The 22376-nt window shown below is 40.8% G+C and overlaps 1 protein-coding gene and 1 long non-coding RNA gene across 5 annotated transcripts in view; one reads left to right on the top strand and one right to left on the bottom strand.

Moving 5' to 3' along the window:
- MOB3B (MOB kinase activator 3B) overlaps window positions 1-22376 on the top strand; it is a 191613-nt gene that overhangs the window by 66786 nt on the left and 102451 nt on the right. For all 4 annotated transcript variants that reach the window (XM_025433266.3, XM_049116201.1, XM_025433267.3 and 1 more), the window contains one exon: window positions 6650-7272. In XM_025433266.3, coding sequence (XP_025289051.1) covers window positions 6855-7272 — 418 coding nt within the window. In that variant the 5' untranslated portion in view covers window positions 6650-6854. The remainder of the gene's footprint in view (window positions 1-6649; window positions 7273-22376) is intronic.
- Window positions 15782-17388, bottom strand: LOC125756061 (uncharacterized). Its single transcript, XR_007414049.1, has 2 exons — window positions 17269-17388; window positions 15782-16139 (listed from the first exon to the last, which is right to left on the bottom strand). It is a non-coding gene; the product is annotated as an uncharacterized LOC125756061 (long non-coding RNA).

The raw sequence follows: 22376 nt of genomic DNA, 5'->3' as shown, positions 1-22376 counted from the left end.
CCACCATTGGGCTCCACAACCATGATCTTCTCTGAACCTAATTACCTCCAGGCTCCATCTCTTAATACCATCACTCTGGGGATTAGAGCTTTACATATGAATTTTTGGGGCACGCATTCAGGTCACAGCAGAAGCAAAATACAAATTAGCAATATTTGAAAGTAGGGTTATCATTGCAAATCTTACAAACATTAAAAGAATAATAAGGGCATTTTATGAAACTTTATATCACTAAATTTGACAGATGAAATAGAAAACTTACTTAAAAGGCACAACTTTCTGAAACTGACACAAAATGAATTAAAAAATCTGAAAATAGTGTAGTATTATATATTAAAATTAAATTATTAATTTTTAAAAATAAAATCTGCTTCAGTTTTTAAATTTCAGGTATTAGCTCTGTCCTTCCGTCCTTATCCTCCATTCCCCCATTTTTATTTTTTTTATTTTTTATTTTTTATTTATTTTTTAAAAGATTTTTTATTTATTCATTCATGAGAGACACAGAGAAAGAGAGAGAGAGAGGCAGAGACACAGGCAGAGGGAGAAGCAGGCTCCATGGAGGGAGCCCGACGTGGGACTCGATCCCGGGACTCCAGGATCATGCCCCGGGCCGAAGGCAGGCACCAAACTGCTGAGCCACCCAGGGATCCCCATCCCCCCATTTTTAGATGCCTTATGTATTGGGTTCTCAAATCCTATGTCTTTTTTTTTTTTTTAACCATAAAAGTATTTTCTAGGTAGTCCAGAGATTTGGAAATAATAGAGCAAATGGTTACTCACTTGGAGAAGTTCATTTTCCCCCTTAAAAAATTAATAAAATAATTAGGATATCTTTCATAAATATTCATTGGGTCAACTGAGCATTTATCTTATAATTTTACCTTCACTATTTATTTTTAAAACTGTGGCAACGTTGGGTTCACCCTGCCCATGGTTGGATCAAAGATTTGCCATCTTCCTCATTACTGAGAATCCAAGTCACTCTCTGCTGGCCTCCAGAAGGCCTATATTTAAGATAATATTATTTTCTTTAAAAAAAAACATTTTTTTTAAAGGCTGCATTTTCTTCAGCAGAATGTGAGTATGTGGTGAATTAAACCACACCAAATAAATCCCACCCTCTCCCTATCCTTCTACTCTTTTCGCTGTTTCTTACCACCAAGTGTCCTCTTTGGAATGGTGAAGCTCCTACGTCTGTGGAATGGTGACTCAGTATGGATCTCTGCTGTAAGGACCAGTGCATTGATTGATCACTGCTGTTGCTGTCTCTGCAGTATACAGGGGTACATGCAATGTTTTCATCTTTGGAATACTTAACTTTCATTTTTAATGCTAGACTGTCTGCACTGGTGGCTGAATAAATAAGTGAGTGAACCAGTGAGAGTGTCAACTTGAATGGATGTTCAAGAACCAGAAAATGACAGGTCATCAGAGACGTGCAACAGGCTTCTGGGGGGCTGCACCTGCTTATACTGACTTCATCTGGTTCAGAAATAACATGGGCATTCAGAAGCTCAGAAATCATGCCAGTCTTTGAAGATTAAAATGAGGCAGCCGGGTTTTTCCCAACTAATCTAAAATGCAATGATATGGCAGCTTAAAGTTGGGGAGGTAGATTAGTTGGAAAAAAAAATAGAGCTGCTTCTCAGACAGGAATCTCTCTAATTTGGGGTTGTCTTGTGAGCAAAGATACAACTTAATGAGAAGGCAGGAATAAAATAGTACAAAAAGGTTGATGGAATCGCATTTTTAGGCATGTCCTTTACTGGAGCCTGGGAAGGTCAGGTAATATTCATTTTATTCACACACATACACACACACATTCCTTTAAGATAAAAACCTAATCTACTTTTATTCAGTTTCTGGGGTGTCAGAGAGTTCCATATACTATTCTAGCCATAAAGAGAAAATGGCGGGAAGATGAGAGATCAGACTAGTCATTCGTCAATTCTGAGGAGCTGGAATTTTAGGTAACACATGGGAAAGGAGCAGCCCATTTGAGAGAAAAGTCGGACAGATATCTTCATCTTTCAGGAGAGATGCTTCATAGCAGCACAGCAGCTGGTAATATTGGATCTCAGTGAGTTGGCAATGAGCTTACAGAGTGAGGTGGAGTCCCCAGATAACAAGTATAGAAGGTTCTATTTGTTTTCACTTTTGTGGTTTCACTTTGATGCAAAGGGTCTTTCATTTACTGTCATCTCTTCATTCATTCAGCCAACATTCAGTGAAGTTGGCTCTGTGCCAGGCACCATCCTAGTTCCTGGGACTCTGGCAATGAAAATGCCATGGAACGTCCCACATGGGGGACACTTCTGGGGCATTTCCCTTAGCTTCCTGCAATAAATTGCCTTGCTGGCTGGTCCTGCCAGAAGGAGTCCTCCATCACATAGATGAGATATTGAACTACTTTCTCCCCAACTCATATCAGCTGGTTTCTCTCTTTTCTGCCTGCCTACCCTCCTCTGCTACCAACATCTCTTTAGAGGAGGTCAGAGTTAGAGAAAATGGATCTAAGAGTGAATGGGAGGATTGCTTTCTTCCTCATCTTGGCAAGGACACTTTGAATTTTCAACTAATAAGGCAGAAGACATCAATAGGAAAAGAAAAATAAGAACTTTCCCTGCCAGGGTTGCTTAGTTACCTTGTCAACATTCCCTTGCAGCCCAGCCGAATTCTCTTTGCATATTTTTATAGTGCACATGTTTTATTGCTATAATTGATCTATTAAGCAGAAAATATGGAGAACACATGGAGCTCCTGTCAATTTTATGCTGTTTATTTGGGTTTGCATTTTTCTCTTTCCTAAGACTTCACTCTTTATTGTCCTTTTCATTCCTAACCGGAGTAATCCTGTGAAGAAATCACATCACTGCCCACGTTGGTGCATTTAACTTTGTAACTTAAAAAACAAAAGCCAATAAACTAACCTCAAACTAGACAGCAAATTGTGGACTTTCCAAAGGCAGACACCAAGTTTTCATTAGCTCTATGTCTGTGGTGCCTAGCCTTGAGTCTGGCACATAAATGGTCTTTAGTAAATGTCCACTGATTGAATGAGCACTTGTCTTCAGATATTTATTGAGAACCAGCATTGTAGTGAATGCTATTCATAACATAAAATTTGATTATAGCTTCCACCCAGGGGGCAAAACTTATGACTTGTTTTTTCCTTTCTGGAGACTGGACAAGGACAGAGAATAACAACTGTGTTGTTGCTAGTGCTACATTTTCTTTAGCCAAAGAATCTTTTCTTTATGAGGTTGCAGCAGCATTAGCAGCATCTACATTCTGTCTGGCATTTATGGAAAATTATTCACTGGTAACCTCCTGGGTTCTGGGCACTGTGCTCTCCAAATCAATCCAGATCAACAGACCAGGTGGTTGTCAGTCAAGGCATTTGTATTCAGAACAGTGAGTTTCCCCTCATTCTTCTTAAAAACACACACTCACACACAATTGAAGACTATGTTTATGAAGCACACTGTCGGCAGAACAACAAATGGAGGTTCATTTTGTCATCCGTTTACCCAGGCAGTCTTCCAATGGAGTGCTCCTCAAAGGGTATACTTCTGAGATTTTGCTAAAGTGCAGACATAGATCTATTAGGTCTGAGGTGAGGCCTGAGCACCTGCATTTCTAACAAGATCTCTTAGTGCCCTAATATGTCATCCATGGACAGTACATTTGGCATCACCAAGATCCCAGCGTAGCATCTGAGAAGTACTGCTCTAACCATTTAATAAGCCCACTGTGTAAATTATGGACAGAGGTCCTGATGGGGCTCTGGGTTGATAAGTAAGGACAGGTGGATTTCCTGTTCCCATTTCATTTCAAAACTCTTCTGGATATCTGCCTCAATACAGCATTGACACTCAAATAAAGACACAGATGCCTCTTTGTTCAGCCACTTGGTAGTATGATGAAATTGTTATTACCCATCCTGGATTGCAAATGTCTTTAAACATGGTGGCCCACCCTCCAATCTATCCCATCTCCAGAGAACTTCATTCTAGATGAAAAACTTTGAGCAGAAGAGACATCCTCATGTTTGAAGATGTCAGAATGGTTAATGCTTTTGAAAAGAGCACTAGAGAAGATCAGAGTTTCTGTTTCCTTATCTCTAAAGTGGAGATAAAAATACCACCTGTTCTAGCTTCTTTTATAGTCCTGTTGTGAGGAGCTTTGAAATCTATACATGAAGGAGCTTTGAAAACATAAAAATGTTCATGAGATTTTAAAGTAGCTTTAGTGAGAAAAAAAAAAATCACATATGTTTCAGTGCCAGAATGTTCTGGGTTCAAAATTTAGCCTTACCATCTACTAATTTTGTGATTTCTGCCAAATTATTGAATCTATTTGGGCCTCAGTTTCTTTCTGTGTTAAATGGTCATAAAAACATCCACCATGCAAGACTGTAGTGAGAACTAAAATGTTAATATATGTAAAGGATCTGGTACATAGTAGAGTTTAATAAATAGTGGCCAATAGTGGCACATTAAGGGACATGATTGAGAAATAAATCCCCAAAGATGATTTCCCTCCCTCCGGTAAACCTTTTATGTTGAGGCAAAAAGAAAGAGTGATTTTAAAGTTGGTTAAAGTTTTGAATAAATGCCCAGCCAGTTCAAGAGACTGATACCTTAAAGTTCATTATCTAACTATCTCTGGAATAAAAATCTCTAAAATTCATATAAGGTTTTAATAATTACTGAAATGTTTGTCAGCACTAGTAACTGTAGGACTTTGTGACAAAGATTTGCTATGATTATTCTGTGTCATTTACACACTGTCATCAGAAGTGCTAGAGAGTCTTTTGGTGGTATGCACAGGAGCCTGCTAGAGGGTAGAGGAAGATTTCACATTGATGTCCATGCAAGCAGATACTCCAGTCCCTGGGGAAACGGCCAAACAAATGATACTGAGGGTCATGTAAGGCGATGAAAGAAGATTATTCTGAGAACCATGGTAACTCATGGCACCCACATTATTAGAATAACAGAACAGCAAGTCTTATTTGCTGGAGACATGAAGGGGTGGCTCTTGGGTGGTTGCTGCTTTACTGTCAGCAATTAAGCATTTGTGATACAGAGGGTCTATTGTTCTTGTTATTGTTGTTTTTAAGATTTTATTCTTTTATTTGAAAGTGTGTGTGTGACAAGGGAGAGGGGCAGGTCTGGGTAAAGAGGCTTCAGAAATCAGCAGGAAAGACAGGTTGAAGGATATCACTCTTTAGAATAGAAGAGTATTGCTTTTTAGAATAGACAGTATCACCATTTACTAGGAGTCAAGAAACTGGATTTCAGTCCTAACTATGCCCGTACTAGCCATGGGATGTTGCTAGGCAAGTAAATTTATCTTTTAGAGACTCAGGGATAATGATAACTACTACAAATCTACTATGAAACACACCAGGATTTTGTAGGGATCAAATGAGATAATAGAGCACTGAAGACCAAAGCTACTCTTTCCAAAATGGTAGCCATTAGCTGCATGTGGCTATTTGAATTCCAAGTAGTTAAAATTCTGTAAAATGAAAAATTCAGTTCTTCAATACACTAGCCACATTTCAGGTGCTCACTAGCCATATATGGCTAGTTGGTACCATACTGGACAACAAAGATATAGAATATTTGCATTACACAGGAAGTTTTGTTGTACACCTCTGTCTCAGAACTCTAGGGGATGATATCAGAAATGTAAAGGATGAAATATTAGAGGGGTGATCAATGCCTTCATAGTTAAGGATTCTTGGAAGGAAACGAAACCCACTGAAGTGAGCTGAAGTTAAACAAGGGATTTATTTGACTAATTCAGGGAAAACATATGGATCTCAAGGGCTGTAATCACAGTGAGGCTTCAAAAATAATGAACCAATTCCTAGAAGATTATTAGGAGTTCAAGAAGCCACTCTTCTCACTGTTTCTCTTTTTCTCTTGACTTCTCCCTACAGCAACTTGTGCTCTTGTCTCTGTTTCTCTGCATCTCAGTGACATTTTCCTTCTCTCCTCCTCCCTCCTCCTTCTCTCCACTGCATCCTTTTTCTCCTGCCTTTCTTGTGCTTCTTTCCCCCTTCCCCTCTCTGCAAAGCAGCTTTCTTAATTGCGCTGCATGTGGTCCCAATAGGACTCAACCAGGCCTGGTTTTCACTGTTTCTCAGGAACAATGCCTGACAAAGGTTGGGCCCTGATCCCAAATTCCCAGGAGAGATATTCTTATTAGCCACCTTGGTGTGATAGCCACCCCTGCTCCAATCAGTTATGTTTAGGAGCATGGGGTAGTGATTCCTCTTTTACTCAATAAAGGCAGTGGTGGGTGGGGCTGATGCTCTAAAAAGGAGCATATGTGGGATGTGTGGGATGGGGATGGGGTCTTGACTCACGTGTTCACTTAAACATTTTAGAGAGTCCATTAGTCTATGACCACACAGGAAAGAGTTGCGAAAAATTTGCCCAAGGCCATGAAGGAAAAAGTTATTTGTGTGGTATGAATCACCATTACAGACGCTGGGGGGTTTGGCATATCCTCAACATCCTTACACCTGGATGGAAGTAAGGTACTGCCTGAAGCGACATGGAAATCAGATCTAAGCACGTGTCATTCCTTAACTACAAACTGAGTACTAATAAGACCCTTCTCTCTTCAGCCTTTAGGAAGAATCATGAGGTTCTCTTGGAAACTCTTCAAGAGGAAGATGGACAGAGCCGCTTAAAAGAGATTAAAGACCGCAGACCGCAAGACTGGGGCCAGAGGGCTGGCAGTGGAAAACCCTGCTGAGTTGTGACCTCTCACTGAAAAGTTCTAGGTGCCTTTTTGCTTCTTGCAAAAAAAAGGAAGAGAAGGAGAAGACCATGTCCATAGCTTTGAAGCAGGTGTTCAACAAGGACAAGACCTTCCGGCCCAAGAGGAAATTTGAACCTGGCACACAGAGGTTTGAGCTCCACAAACGGGCTCAGGCATCCCTCAACTCAGGCGTGGACCTGAAGGCAGCTGTGCAGCTCCCCAGTGGGGAGGACCAGAACGATTGGGTGGCAGTACATGTGGTGGACTTCTTCAATCGGATCAACCTCATCTATGGCACCATCTGTGAGTTCTGCACGGAGCAGACCTGTCCTGTGATGTCAGGGGGCCCCAAATATGAGTATCGGTGGCAGGATGACCTCAAGTACAAGAAGCCAACTGCCCTGCCAGCTCCCCAATACATGAACCTTCTTATGGATTGGATTGAGGTCCAGATCAACAATGAGGACATATTTCCAACATGTGTGGGTAAGTTCATGACCAGCTTCTTGCTTGTTTTGATGTATCTCACAATCTCAGAAAATTTTCAGAGGCTTCTTCTTGGACCGTCTTTTGATGCTAGGTAGCACCATATCAATGTTCCCTAAATTCCACCACACCTGCCACATCTTTTTCCATATCTAAGAACCTCCTGGAAATTAAAAAAAAAAAATCATTTGCTGACTACTTACAATTATTCTGTGGACCTCATACCACATACTAGGGTACACATACGACCTGCTAGGGAACATTGCCTTGGTGAAATGTTAGATTTGATCTTGCTGGCTACCTTAGGACTAGACTCCAAACCTACCAAGTTATCCTGGTAGAATTTGCATTTTTTGGCTAATTAACTAGTTAAAGTTACGTTAACTCTGAAGCATTTATTGGTATTCATCTCTCAGGTTAGGGAATCCCAATGTGAGAATCCATGGGTTTATTTGGGAATCAAGCAATTCTGGGGAAGTAGAGATCCTGGCATTCTGTTCTACTCACTCCTGATCATTCATTATTAATTCCAGGCTTTACTGTTATGTGTAGATTCCTGTGTAAGTTGCTAGACCCACTAGGACACCGAAATGCAAATGCTTTCATTTGCTTGGTGCTCTGAGCCATAAAACCCTTCAAGGGGAAGGACCAAACCTTATCTCCCTTGTCTATTTCTTTATGCTGCTGATAATTGGATTTTCTGTGCACTGACAGGCTGAATGTAAAATTCAGGTTTATTGTTGTTGTTGTTGTTGTTTTGTTGTTGCTGTTGCTGTCGCTGTTGTTGTTTTAGGCCTGAGACTCAGTAAGAATGAGCAATATCCTATTTCCTTTCTGGTGTCTCTAGTGTCTAGCACAGTGCCTGGAAACCTTTGTGGACACTCAGAAAATATTTATGGGATGATTGAAAAAATACCTGTGCTATTGGACAGTTGTATTCAAAAGCTCTGAGATGGTTGGGATATAAAAGAAGCATTTGGAACACATTGTTGCAATCACCTCTAGATGGGATGTGTGTGTCCCCATGTGGCATATGGGAAGCTGAGGTGGGGGTGTATGGAAGTAATTAAGCTAATACCAGGGGGAAAATGTATACATTGATTAGGGCAGTATGTACATCTTGAAATATTCAGCACACAGACCAGTTTGCTCAGAATCACTGTGTTGCCTTGACTTGTCCAGCTTTCTCATGCTCTTGCTCTGTGATGTTCCTTGCTAAAGAAGGAAGTGGCCTGTGCCCTTGTGCAAAACTCCCTTGACTCACCAGCACAGGGGGAAGAAGACAGGGTTCAAAAGCTCCCAGAGGCATGTAGTAGGCACCTTGAAGGGGTGGGAATTTCTTAGGCTCATATCTTGTTGTACTTATATTGACTGTCAAAGGCTTCTCTTGTTGCTAGGAGGAATTTCCCCAACTGCCAATGCTCTGTGCAGAACACATGATAGCAATAAAGGTAAATAAATTTGGGCAAGGATACCTCCTCTTTCTTTCCTCTTCTGTTTCTGCTCCTTGATGCTTTGAACTCTGGGCACTTCTGTTGTCTCCAGCAGCTGTGGTTACCACATAGAGTTGGTGACCAGAAATAACATCGCAGAACCACGGTGTGTTACTTGAGAGTAAGGAAGTTTCTGGCAGTCTGCTTGGAAACTAGGACATCATAGATGGTTTTAAACTTTACTTGTAAAAAAAAACAAACAAACAAAAAAACTTTACTTGTAGAAGTCGTGGATGCCGCCATATCCCCCAGAATAATTGGCTTTGCTGTCCTTTTCCAGACATTTCCTTAGCCATTCAGTGGGCTTGCAGAATATACTCACCTGGTTGGAATCCTCTTTCAGCGTTTCCCAACTTTTGCTCCATAGTTCATAGTTCTGAGAGATCTTAATAGGTGCACCATGATTTTTTTTTTGTCCATGGAAAATAAGTTGGGAACTGCTTAGTGAAAATAATTTCTTTACTGCAGGACTTCTAATATGCTAATGTACATTATAAATCTCCAAGAAAGGAATACTTCAGTATGTAGTATTTCCTAATTCGAACCTGTATCTTTCTTTCTTTCTTTTTTTTTATGAAGCACCATTAGCATCTTTTGGGGAAATGTTAACCTATATAAGTTAGAGTTGTCAAACATTTGCTTGTATCAGAATTATGCGGACTTTCTGTTCAAAAGGCAAAGTCTTTGGCCTCTCCCCCTGAACAACTAAATCAGAATCTCTTAGATGAGACCTAAGAATCTGCACTTGTAATAAGCACCTGCCACTCCTCTGTTTATTTTAACTGCCCAGAATATTCTTCATTCTGAAACAGTCTATTTCTTATCTCTCTGATTTATCCGTCTTGTTTTCTCCTTCCGGAATCCCCTGTCTTCCCTGACTAGTGAATTCCTTATGCATCACTTATACTCTGTCCTCTGTGAAGGCTTCCACCCATTAGGATGTAAACTCCTTAAGTTATGGAATGTCTTTTATTCATTTGAATATTCTAGCACTAATTCCGGTCTTGGTGCTTTACAAGTTCTTAAATGGATGGATAGATGAATCACTGTATGGAAAGATGGGGGAAAAAATAATCTTTATAAAGTCCCAACACGTCTGTGGTGCTGGTGATCAAAAGTTAAACAGAACCTCTGAATCCCTTTGTCACCATCCTCATTATATCCTGCACCTTGCCTTCACAGAGATTAATTTTGTCTGTTTAATTTTTCCAGTGTGAAATGTTAGGGGTCAGTAAAAACCACCACCATCCGTTACCCTAAAGGTCTTCATCAGCATCCTGCTTACCTCTGTCATTTGCCCTGGGATGATATTGTTGCTATCTTTTGAAAAAACTTGTCTTTAGGAGCCACTTACTTTCTCTGTTAGAATTCATTTCCTCCTCTTCTCCCCCACCCCTCCATTCCAGCCTACTTATCTTCCTTTTGATCTTTGTTCTGCCGGTGAGTCATTATCATGGAAATGATCAAGATGTCTGTCAGGAAAAAGTAAAAGAAGAATTCTCTGCAAAACAGCAGACCCCGGGTGGATGAGAAATGGGAAGTTCTGCTTAGCATTATGGCTTTGAATCCCAGGCATATTTCTGTGTTCTTGCCTGGGAGTTGGGAGGGGTTCAGACTTCACCTCCTCCCCACTGTGATCCAAGGAAATAGGACTGGAAAATACTGACAGATGTGAGGACTTCACCCTCAGGTATTAAAGCATATAAACAGCTGTTGATCTCTGCCATTGAAACATGAGGGAAAGAAAAGCTTTCATCTGTTCTGGATCCTGGTTTAACTAGGAGACCTATACTATTTCGAAGTCTAGCATTCTCAGTTGGGAGCATACCGAACAGATGTGGCTCCCTTGTGAACCATAGTCTCCTCCACTCCCCCCTTGATCCCCTCCAGCTTCCTTTGTGAAAAAGTCAACAGATGTCCCTGTGAAAGCTTCTAAGACAGCAGTAACTTCAGAAGCACAGGCCACCTCCTCTTCCATTGTATTTCTTCAACCACTTTTAGAGATAACAACAGAAAAATAGCCTTCTTCTTTATTCTATTGCTTGTCTAGTGAATAATAATTTTATGTTCTAGCCTTCAGCTTCTCTGTTTTTCTCTTATGTAATAGGATGTAATATCTTTGTTTTAACACTAGGAAAAAAAATGAGTGGAAAACTTAGAGCTCCTCCAACTCATGTTTTTAAAAAGTCTCTGAACAGGAGGAATAAGAACGTTTAAAAATTAATTATATGATCTCACCTACCTTTATGGTTTTAGAATAGATGGGTGTCAGGGAAGGAAAGTGAGAAAGGCGAGGGAGGGGACTCAACATCTATAGAGCCTGCTAAGTGCCAGTGTTAATCTTTCTTAATTCTTGCAATAACTCAGTTAATTAAACATTCCATTTTACCAGTGAGAATGCTGACACTTAAACAAGCTAAGGGGCTTTCCCAAGGTTGTACAGCTAATAAGTCATTTAGAAGTTAGAGTTTGAGCTCAAGAGTGGTGAAAAATCTATGCCCTTGTCTCCCACTACCATTCATATCATCAATCATTATTTTGCAAATTTTCCTTCACACGGCTAAAGATTTCTCAATCAGTGGTTCTAGGAAGTTGTCTAAGATGGATAAAATTTTACATAACTTGATTTTGTTATAACTTTTAAGGAAATAGTTCTTTTTTGGATTTTGTTTTATTTTGGTTTTGTTTGCTCCTATTTAAAAAATCACCTCTGAAAGATGCCTCGGTGGCTCAGTGATTGGGCGTCTGCCTTTAGCTCAGGTCCTGATCCCTGGGGTCCTGGGATCGGTCAGAATGGGGCTCCCTGTGGGGAGCCTGCTCCTCCCTCTGCTGGTGTCTCTGCCTCTCTCTCTGTGTTACTCATGAATAGATGAATAGAATCTTAAAAAAAAAAAAAAAAAAAAACCATCTGAGAAGTGCCTGATGTGTGTGTCCAGGCACTATAACTGTTTCCATGTTCCATTCCAAGATCGGAGAAGGGATAACTTAGCTCATGAAAACAGTTTGTGGACTTGCAGTGATCTGTTATTACAGTTCATTCATTCATTTATTGATTCATTCATTCAATAAATACTTGTCAAACACCTGCTCAGAAGCAGGCCCTTTTTAGACACTGAGAGAGCAAGGTAGAGTTCATGTCCCTGAGCAGCTTCTATAATGTCCAGAATGTCTGGTTGCTCTGTATGGTTTTCTGAAATAAGTAGTTTGTGTAGTGGTCAAGTGCATTGTGGAAATAGCTGCATCCCTTTGGCAACTTTTCTCATGAAGCTACAGCTGAGTTTCATCCTCTCTCAAAATATGTGGCCAGGAAACATGAGACTATAAAAATGTCCATGGGGAGAGCTTTTCAGACATGAAGTGTCAGGGAACTGAGTTTATAATTAGCCTGTAAATTTTAACTTTTTATTTTTTATTGTATGTCTCCCTCATTTTTTGGTTTTGATATAAATCTGTATAACACTGCCAAGACAGAACATACATCCACAAAATGTATTTACAGTGTGGTAGAACTAGCGCTGGACTTGAAACAGAGACTTGAATTTATTCAACTAGCTCTGCCATCACAAGGTGTTAGGTGACTTGGTAAACACATAACTTCTGAGCTTAAATTTCTCTGTTTGTAAACTGACCATTGTAATTTGATCTCACAGGGCTGTTGTAAGGATTAAAGGAAGCAATGAATAGAAACCCAGCCCAGAGCCATAATGATCCTAGACTGGTGCTGAGAAACAAATGTGTTCATTGCTTCTCTCTCTCTGCATATATTTCCACATAACTATCAACCAAAATTCATGGAGACCAGTAGGCAATTTCTGAACAGTATCCCTAGAAAAATAAAATGCACTATAAAAGACTCAACAAGATTTTTAAAAATTAGCAGTCTCCATTACTGAATTGCTCTATCATGGGGTTGTAAATACTTCAGGTTGTTGTCTCTCAAAGACTTTGGAAATTTTTGATGTTTTTTAAGAAACTAGAGCAAATCCTGGTTTTGTGGATGGATACCTAACTAGTAGGGAAAAAGCCATTTGTTTGGGTCTTCTCACTTGGTTTTCAGAAAACCAGATCTCTCGAGGATGGGGAAAGGATCCGTAGGCAGCCTAGTGCCAAGAATGGAGCTCCCACGAGCTAGCAAGTTTTCCCAAGGCTCTGGAAACACAATTTGCCCTTAGGATCTAAGAGACTGGCTTTCTAAGAATTTACTAGTTGGGAGGACATAATAAAGCTGCCATCTTTTGGACAGGTACTGCCCTAAACACTTTACCTATATTATGTCATTTAAAGTGTAAAACAACTCTCTAAGGCACATAGTATGATTTCAATTTCACAGATAAAAAAAGATTAAGTAACTTGGCCAGGGTAACACAGGCAGAGCTAGGATTCAGACCCAGGGTGGCCCAGCTCTAAAGCCCATGGTCTCAACTACTCCCAACATCTCATGTGTGTGCTATACTTACCTCAGAATCAACATCACCCTTGATTTACCCCTGTCTGTTGCATCAGATGTTAAGTCCTTCCTGGAAAAAGTCCTAAGACAAACCCAACAGTCCCAGCAAGGGATGAAAATAGACATGGTCCAGCATCTGATACAAATTGTACTGGGTCCTTAAGATTTTACTCATTTGAGAGAGAGAGAGAGCATGAGCAGGGGGAGGAGAAGAGGGAGAGGAACAAGCAGACTCCACACTGAGTGTGGAGCCCAAAGTGGGGCTTGACCCCAGGACCCTGAGATCAAGATCTGAGCTGAAATCAAGAGTTGGATGCTTAACCAACTGAGCCACCAAGTGCCCCTAGTTCTGTTCTTTTTAATAACTTGCCTCCTCTTGGGTGCTTGGGTGGATTGATTTAGCAACCGACTCTTGGTTTCAGCTCAGATCATGATCTTGCAGGTTGTGGGACTGAGCCCCACATTGGGCTCTATGCTCTGCATGGAGTCTGCTTCAGATTCTCTCTCCCTCCTGCTCACTCTCTTAAATAAATAAGTAAGTAAATAAGTAAGTAAATAAATAAATAAATAGATTGTAAAAAGAACTTGACTCCTTTAGGTTCTGTGCTACCCAAGTTTGTTCAGTTGTATGTTGAAAACATGCAGACATAGCTGAATTCACTCTCCCATACCCCCACTGGCTACTGGAGAATTGATGGTCCATTGTGGATGATTACAGTTACCTGCCTTGTTAACTCAATACTACAGTGACTTGGTGGCTCTGTTAACGAGGACAGTCTTAAATAACCACCCCCACTGAACAAATCCCAAGAGATACCTCTGAAAAATGGTGAGTGCCTCCATATGATAAGAAGCAGAGAAGAAGGGAAGTAGATACAGGGAATCAGACAACCTAGAGACTGCCCTAAGGTAAGGCTAATTACCTGCTGTCCCAACCTGCACTGAGTTCTCCATTACCTATGCTATGTAAGTTTAATGGGCCAGATCTCAGGTGACAAGTTGTTACATCTCAGCATCAGTCAGGAAGGGAAAGGGGATATGTGATATTCAGTGGAAAATGGAGATGAAAAACAAAAGCTGTAAAGGGGGGGGGGGGCATCTGTTGCTTCAACTCGGTTGGTGATTATAGACATGGCATCCCTTTTTAGCCATTGAAGGTTATGCTGTGGAGGTCAGTGCTGCATGGAGAAGCAGGCCAGCTCAGAGCCGTGACATAGGGATGTGGAAATATATCTGGAAGTGCAATGAGATGGACAAAAGTGACTCAACCACTTGTCTAGAACAGAGTATGGAGTTGGAAGGAACAGTTGTATAAGCCACTTGAAGTGAGGATGAGACCCCTAAGCATGTAGTGGAATTCCCAACTGACTTGTACAGAGAGAACAGGTTCACTTATCTGAGCAGATCACATCAACAGAGCCCTGACACCAGAGACCTTCCTCCTCTACCCTCCTGACCAGGGTATAGATACTTAAATGATGTCATTTTGAAGAGAGATCCAATTTTTGGCCTGCCATAAATCTGTGTGTAGGGAGAGATTCACTAGCTTTTTCTTTAAAATACCTTGTAGGTCTAGGGACATATGTTGTCTGTAACGCCTCTGTAGACAGACCTTTCTGTTGTTTTATCTTTAATAACTCATGCTAAATGCATAGTGTAAGTGATAATTCTATCCATGTTTTCCTTCGCATGATCATCTTTTCTATTAAGTCTTTTCTAATAAAATGGATGCTCTGGGAAAATGAGCCAGTTTGGAGCAGGAAGTGGAGAAGTAGTAAAAAGGAGTAAAAGCATTAGTGTCTAATAGATGTGACTTTGAATCCCAGTAACCAACTTTTACTAGCAAATTTTCAGTTTCTCTACACTTGTTTCTTCATCTATAAAATGCGTGTAACAGTACCTACTTCGTGGGATTGCTGAGGGTATTAAGTAACATGCTACATTTCAAACACTTAGCTCAGGGTTGGATATGCTTTAAATGTTAGTATCAGTGTGATGAGATAGACTCGTCAGGTGAATTGAAGTGAAAAAGGAAAGAACCTAGGATAAAAATCCATTAATTCTATCAGACATTTGACTGTGGAGTTGATCATCCATGTTCCCTTCCTCTTTTGCTACATTTTGTGGAACCAGTAGAAGAAAATGTAAACCTTCAATGGGATGAGATTAACTTTGCTTGGCCTTGACAGCCAGAGCCAAGAACAGGTCCACAATAGAACTTTAGAAGATAATTCACATTCTCAGCATATGGGTCTGCACCAAGCCAATCCCACCTTCTTGTTTCTGCCATAGGATGTAGCCCTTCTACTAAGTGGAAACCTGGAGAACTAGTTACTGCTATGCAAGTGTAGATTTCTATTGATTGATGCCATGTAGTTCATATTGCAGAACAAATATATTCCTAAAAAATATGAAGGAGTTGAAATTTTTGTCATTTGGCTAATATTTTCCTTTCTCAGAGAAAGTTCAATATTTAAAGAAAGCTTGTCAAAAAATGTGAATACCTCTTCAGTGGTGTGTCTAATTGATTCTTAGTGCATGCCCCTGGAAATGAAAGTGTTTTCACGGAGAGAACAAAATGAATTGTTAGTTTTCTCACAGGAAAAGGAGAAATCATTCTTCAAAAGAAGCTGTAGATTTTGGTGTTTCTGCATCATTCAGCCCAGGATCTCGAGAGTGGAGAGGAGGGATGATATAAGGGAGAAGCTCCAGCCAACTGCAGAGTGTTTGTTTTGTTGCTTACCCCCTGAGTCATAGCATCTGGGAAACTGCCAGCAATGACAAGGCTGAAGGGAGGGAGCCCTAATGGTTGGCATGGCAGCACAGTGGAGCCTCAGCATCTGGGGATGGCCGAGAATTACTTGTGGATGACTTCCTTCAGCATCACCTTGGCTGCCGGGCCCAGCCAGGGAGTCCTACCATGGATCCTGTAAGGAGCAGAGGGAAGGAAGTTGTTGAATATTAGAGATATACCTGTTATGACCCTTCATAAAATATAAACCATTCATATTCTGGCATCCCAAAGTACAGAAGAAAAAAGCCTATGGCTGAGGGCATCTATCTTCCCATGTCTTTGAAGAGAAGTGTGAGTAAATGTATTAATGGTGTATACCAAGGTCCCAAGGAAACTATCTGTGAGCAGGAACTGTCAAAACACATGGGATGTGTTTTGATGGTTTTATTTGTTTTCTAAAAATAGTGTAGAATGAGTGGCTCGTCATCAGTCCAGGTTCAAATCCGTTCCTCTCTTTATGGGCTCTATGACTTGGCAAGCTAAGACTTGAACTTCTCTGAGCCTGTTTCCTTGCCTGGAAAGTGAGGGGTAGTAATGATAATATCTGCTTTGTAAGGTTGTGAGAATTAAGTGTAATAATGCACATGAAGCCCTTCGTGAGTTCCCGGCAGAGAGTTAAGTACTGAGTAAATTTGAGCTTTATTTCCTTTTCGCAGTGATATGAAAAGGGGAGACTTATGATTTATTACAACTTCCAATGTCTGATTACAGAGGAGAATTTCTCCTGTAGCATTCTCTGCACACTTTTTTTCCAACTGAAGTAAAAATTGAGAAAAGTTGTTGACCATATTGTAATTATAGTAATTATCTTGGAAAAAAATAATTTCCACATCCATTAGAATCCCAGTTAAGAATCAAAACTTGAACACCAGCTGAATGCAGTAGATTCTATTTTTTATGTAGGGCAGTTAAATTCCAAAGTTTAAAATACAGTGGTAGTAAGATTAACGAACATGAATTACCTATTCTGGGCCAAGCACCATGCTCATTTCTTTCTGTATATTTTTTCCTAATCCTCACAGAAGCTATGGTTGACTGTTATTATTCCTATTTTAAAATGAGAAACCTGAGATGGCTCTCTTTCCCCAAAGTATGGGCTGAGCTGGAAAGTTAGAACTGGGGTGACAAAGGGAGTGTCAGGGATTACTAGCACCTGGGAGCCAGGGCTGCTCATAGGAGTTGGGAGCACAGAGCAAAGACCTGGTCTACAAGCATTGGAATCAAGAAGATGAGTTCAAAGGAGAGAGAGTTAGAAAAAGTACCTGAGCATCTGTTATATTCCTCTGTCTCCTGCCAAGGCTTCCCCTGGTCTTTGGCAAAGGAGCCTGGGGCATGTATGTCACAAAGGGTAGGCAATGGATCTGAGAACAAATAGGCCATAGGTCAAGTGATTGACCTATGGAGAAAACAGGTAATTAACAAATAAATGTATGATATAATTTTAGGTAGTGATAAGTTCTAGGAAGACAGCTGAAGGTGGAACACGGATTGGAGATGTTGGAAGATTTGAGACAGATGTAGAACCATGGTTCCTAATTTTTTCTTTCCTTTTCTTTTTCTTTTTGATCTCATAAGTCTTCCATACTCTTAAAAATTACTGAAAATTTCAAAGGCTTTTCGTTTACATGGTTATATCTATCAATAGTTACCATCTTAGAAATAACAAGTAGGAAAGTTTACCAGTATTTATTCATTGAAAAAATAGTAAACTTACCACATATAACATTTTTCAAGAAAAATAAATTTCCCAAAATAAAGAAAAATTAGTAAGAAGAGTGATATTGTGTTACTTTTTTGTTGTTGTAAATCTCTTTAATGTCTCTTTAGAGACACACAGTACTTTGAAAACCACCAATACAGTAAAACAATGGGGAAGCCAATCCTTTGCACCTACTAGGCACTTGACATTTTGGTTGAATGAACACAAATTAAAATTGCATTGAGGGTTTGCTCTGCATTGTAACAATGGTGACATTGGTGACATCATGATAGTATAAGCCAGTTAGACAACACTGTTCTTAGGGCCCCATTGATCAGTAGGACATAAACTTTGTGGTATTTACCCAGCAGTACTGATGGTCTTTCCCCTCTGTTCATAGTTATGTAGGCTGTCTCTCACAGAGGACCACCAAAAGAAAGATGCTAATTACTCTCTTGAAAAAAATGAACCGTCTGATTTCTTTAGCACTGTGTTCACACCAACCTAAAGAGTTACTTCAAACTAGACACTTAATTGGTGGTTCTTAATGTGCATCTAGGTAGTATTTTAAAATTAGAATGCTGTGAAATAATTATTGTGCTGTACAATGAAGAATGGTAGCCCACTACCATTTATTCACCTTGCAAATTTTATGTAACAAAATTCAACTTTATTCAAGTTCAGGATAGTGTTCTGTCTGAATCCGAGAGGTCATGGATTTCTTCTCACCATCAACTGATACATACTCTTGTAGAATGCCAACATTAGCCAAGGCATAAGTAATACTTGTAAGCTATTATGGAAAAGAAATTTAATGAATGATCTAGAAAATATTTGCTCATTGGGATTATCTGTGGCCTGGTCTTTGCATCAGCATAGATAATTAGTTTTGGCATTAACTGAGCCTCCTGACAAAGGACGCTGTGCTGGACACAGCAGTTAGTCAGCTTTGGAAGGCAGCTATGCTCACCACTATACCACCAACGCTAGTCAGCTTTGAATAGACATGGCCATAGTGCTTCAACCTACAAATGGACAGATATGACACAGATTCTGTGGATAGACTTGTTTTTATTTATTTATTATTTTTTTAAAAAGATTTTATTTATTCACAGAGACAGAGAGAGAGAGAGAGGCAGAGACACAGGCAGAGGGAGAAGCAGGCTCCTTGCAGAGAGCCCGATGTGGGACTCAATCCCGGGTCTCCAGGATCATGCCCTGGGCTGTAGGCGGCACTAAACCGCTGCGCCACCGGGGCTGCCCGATAGACTAGTTTTTAAATGAGATTTTAAAAATATCTTATGCCAGGAGCACCTGGGTGGTGCAGTCAGATAAGTGTCTGACTCTTGATTTCAGCTCAAGTCATGATCTCAGAGTCATGAGATTGAGCCCTGGGTCCAGCTCCACACTTAATGAGGAGTCTGCTTGAGATTCTCTTTCCTTCTCTCTCTCTGCCCTTCCCGCTCATGCTTGTGCTTGCTCGCGCTCTCTCTCTATAAAATAGATAAATCTTTTAAAAATATCTTATGCCAAATGAAATGTGTTTTATTGCTTTGTTAGGGGCACATCTTACATCTGCCTTTCTGAGTGGATTATGTCATTATCTAGTTTTGATTTTATGCTGTTGCTCTAATAATGATGTATACCATTTACTGAGCATCTATAATGGATTAGGTTCTTTACAAAGTTCACATACTTTTAATAAACTATTTATTCATTCATTCATTCATTCATTCATTCATTCGAGACACAGAGAGAGAGAGGCAGAGACACAGGCAGAGGAAGAAGCAGGCTCCACGCAGGGAGCCCAATGTGGGACTTTATCCTGGGACTACAGGACCATGCCCTGGGTAGAAGGCAGTCACTAAACCACTGAGCCATGTAGGCATCCCTACTAAACTTTCTAGAGAGGTGTGTTTTTTTTTTTTTTTTTACCTGTTTTCCAAATAAGGATACTGGCTCAGAGAGGCACAGGTCACACAGCTTGTAAAGGCCTGCAGTAGTTCTTTTTGACTTCATTGTGTTTTTTCATTATGATAAGCACCTTCTAGGCATGTGCATGCATGCCTTTGCATGAACTCACAGACATAGAGACACTCAAAGACTGAGAGAGGAAAAATGAAAGGATTATTTAAAGTCACAAAAAGTTTGACTTCTCTATGACACGAAAGCATGAGGCCTTTGCAGAAGACATCCTACATGGATGAAATAAGGTATTTCAAGTCAAGGCCTTGAATGCTAGGATTTTGACACATAGTCACCTGTGACTTGGGACATTGATACCAGTAGGACAAACCTCCCATTAATTAATAGGTGGTTCAGTGATTTTCATGTGTGTGGTGAGGGTTGATTGTAAGTATCTGTGTCTGTGTGTTAAAGATTAAAAGTCTCACTGGTTAGGAAGAAGAAGAGGAAAAAAATAAAAGAATATGATGGTATGTCCTGTGGTTGCATGCCAAGACCCTGAGCAGACCAGTATAATATAGGCTCAGCTTTCAGTTTTCATTGTCATGTGCATAGTCCCTGTGCCTCCCCTCTTTTGCTCCTCAGTTTGTTAACCCTGTTTCCTCTGCTGTAATTCCAGATGACCTGGGTCATAAGGTTGCTATGAGTTCTTAGGATAACACATAAGTTTGGCATGTAGAAAATGTTCAATAAATATCAACTACCATGATTCCTAATAATACCAATACTGTATATTTGCAAAGTAGTGCTGTGTCTTTCTCCCATAGAAGCTGCACATCCCAATTAATGATTGAGGCTCCCATAAATAAAGACCCTAGAGTCCTCAGGCCCCTTGACAGGCAGGGTCAGAGGCAGGTTTCTGGACTTCCTGTAGAGGTGGACTTTTCAGCCGTGGTTTCTCAGTCACCCCTCAGCCAGTTGACACTTTAGGGCCCATGAAATTTCTTTAGCCCTAAAACATGTTGATGGTTAAAATAGCCCTGGAATCTGGCAGTCTTTATCAGTCTGTGATGACTCATGGGGCTGATTGGACTCACTGTTATTTCAGGTGCCACAGGTGTACATTTCGCCTCCTGCGGCTCCCTGGCCTCCCCGCAGTGCTATCCAGCAGCTGGCCTTTGAGCGGGGTCCATGGGGGCACGCTGTCAGCTCAGGAGAAATACACCCAAAAGTAGGGTTCAAGTTTTTCAGATATAATAGTGTAGCCTTTTCCAAGACAGTTTGAAAGGGGGTGTTATCAAAGTGAACCTTTTAAATTACCCAATAAATGGATCTATAAGGATAGGTTTTTTGAAAAACCTAGGTTTCAGACCTAGGTTCAGGGTTATTAATTCAGCGGCTGCTTATTAAGCCCATGCATTCCAAGTCCTGTATTCATCAGTGGGGTACAAAGACCGGTCTGCCCAGTCCTTGTGCCTACCTCTCAGGGGCCCCTCCATACTCCCGAGAGCCCTCTGTTCTCGTAGTTGGAGCGTTTAACCCACCAGAGGCTCTGACTTTCTCCTCAGGTTTTAGTGTCAGGCTGGACTTTCCTAATATTATTTATTAGCCAACTACACTCCCCAAATTCAAAGACTACGAAGTGAATTCTTGCCTGGAGCTCTACCTGGTACCCCAGTCACTTAAACTGGCATCCCAGCTGACTGCCCGCTTGTGCCCATATTGGGGTCACTGCTGGTGTCCAGACTGATAACAGAGTCCACATTACCTGATGCCAGCCCCTCCTATGCTGACCAGTGGCTAGCCCAGGCCAGTCCTCTGTCCTCGTGCTATCGCAGTCTGCCATCTGTCAGGGCTCCATTGGTTGTCTCCTACTGAGTTTGCCCCAAGCATCTGCCTCATCCTCATGAGTCTGTCAGGGGCCCTAAGCCTCCTGCCACTGAAGAGGGCCTCCTACCACCAACTGAACAGAAGCTCTGAAGCCAGCCACAACTTCAGGCTGGGCACTGTGCTTTGAGCAGGGAGCAAATGAGGGCTTCCAGGCTGGGCAGGAATCGGGCTCTGAATCAAGCTCCCCTCTAGCTGATAGTGCCCTGACTCTACTGCTCAGGCTTTTTCTAAGTTTTCTTTTTATTTTTTTAAAAGATTTTATTTATTCATGAGAGACACACACACAGAGAGAGGCAGAGACCTAGGCAGAGGGAGAAGCAGGCTTCCTGCAGGGAACCTGATACAAGACTAGATCCCAGGACTGCGGGATCATGACATGAGCCAAAGGCAGATGCTCAACCACTGAACCATCCAGGCTTCCCAGTTTTTTCTAAGGTTAATGTTCTGCTCCTCTGCCCAAGCTGAAGTGACTGAGAGATGGTACAGCCCCTTCCTCATAAGAATTCTCGGTGCCCCCAACTACCTATGCAGTTTTGCTACTGCTGCCTGTGAATGTGGCTTCCAACAGGTAAATTGGTTCACATCACAATGTCTTAATGGTATTGCAATGAAATAAGGACAGGAAAAATGTATCAGACATATTGCATGGGAGGGCCTTATCAAAATGTTCCATTCATCTAGTCCAGCAGTCCATCTCCTTAATTTAAGAAATAACAATGTAATTTCTGTTCTCCCATAGTTTTTAGATGTTTTTTTTTTATTTTCAGTAGGATTTAGCAAAGTCATTATCCCATGCTTTAAGAAGAGGCCTCTAGACTAAAAATAGTACATTGTTTTAAATGACATGATTTTAAAAATCCTGAAGTCTTTTTTCTT

Source organism: Canis lupus, chromosome 11, assembly GCF_003254725.2.
Source record: "Canis lupus dingo isolate Sandy chromosome 11, ASM325472v2, whole genome shotgun sequence".
In the NCBI taxonomy this organism is placed as follows: Eukaryota; Metazoa; Chordata; class Mammalia; order Carnivora; family Canidae; genus Canis; species Canis lupus.
This window is presented reverse-complemented; position numbering and strand designations above follow the sequence as displayed.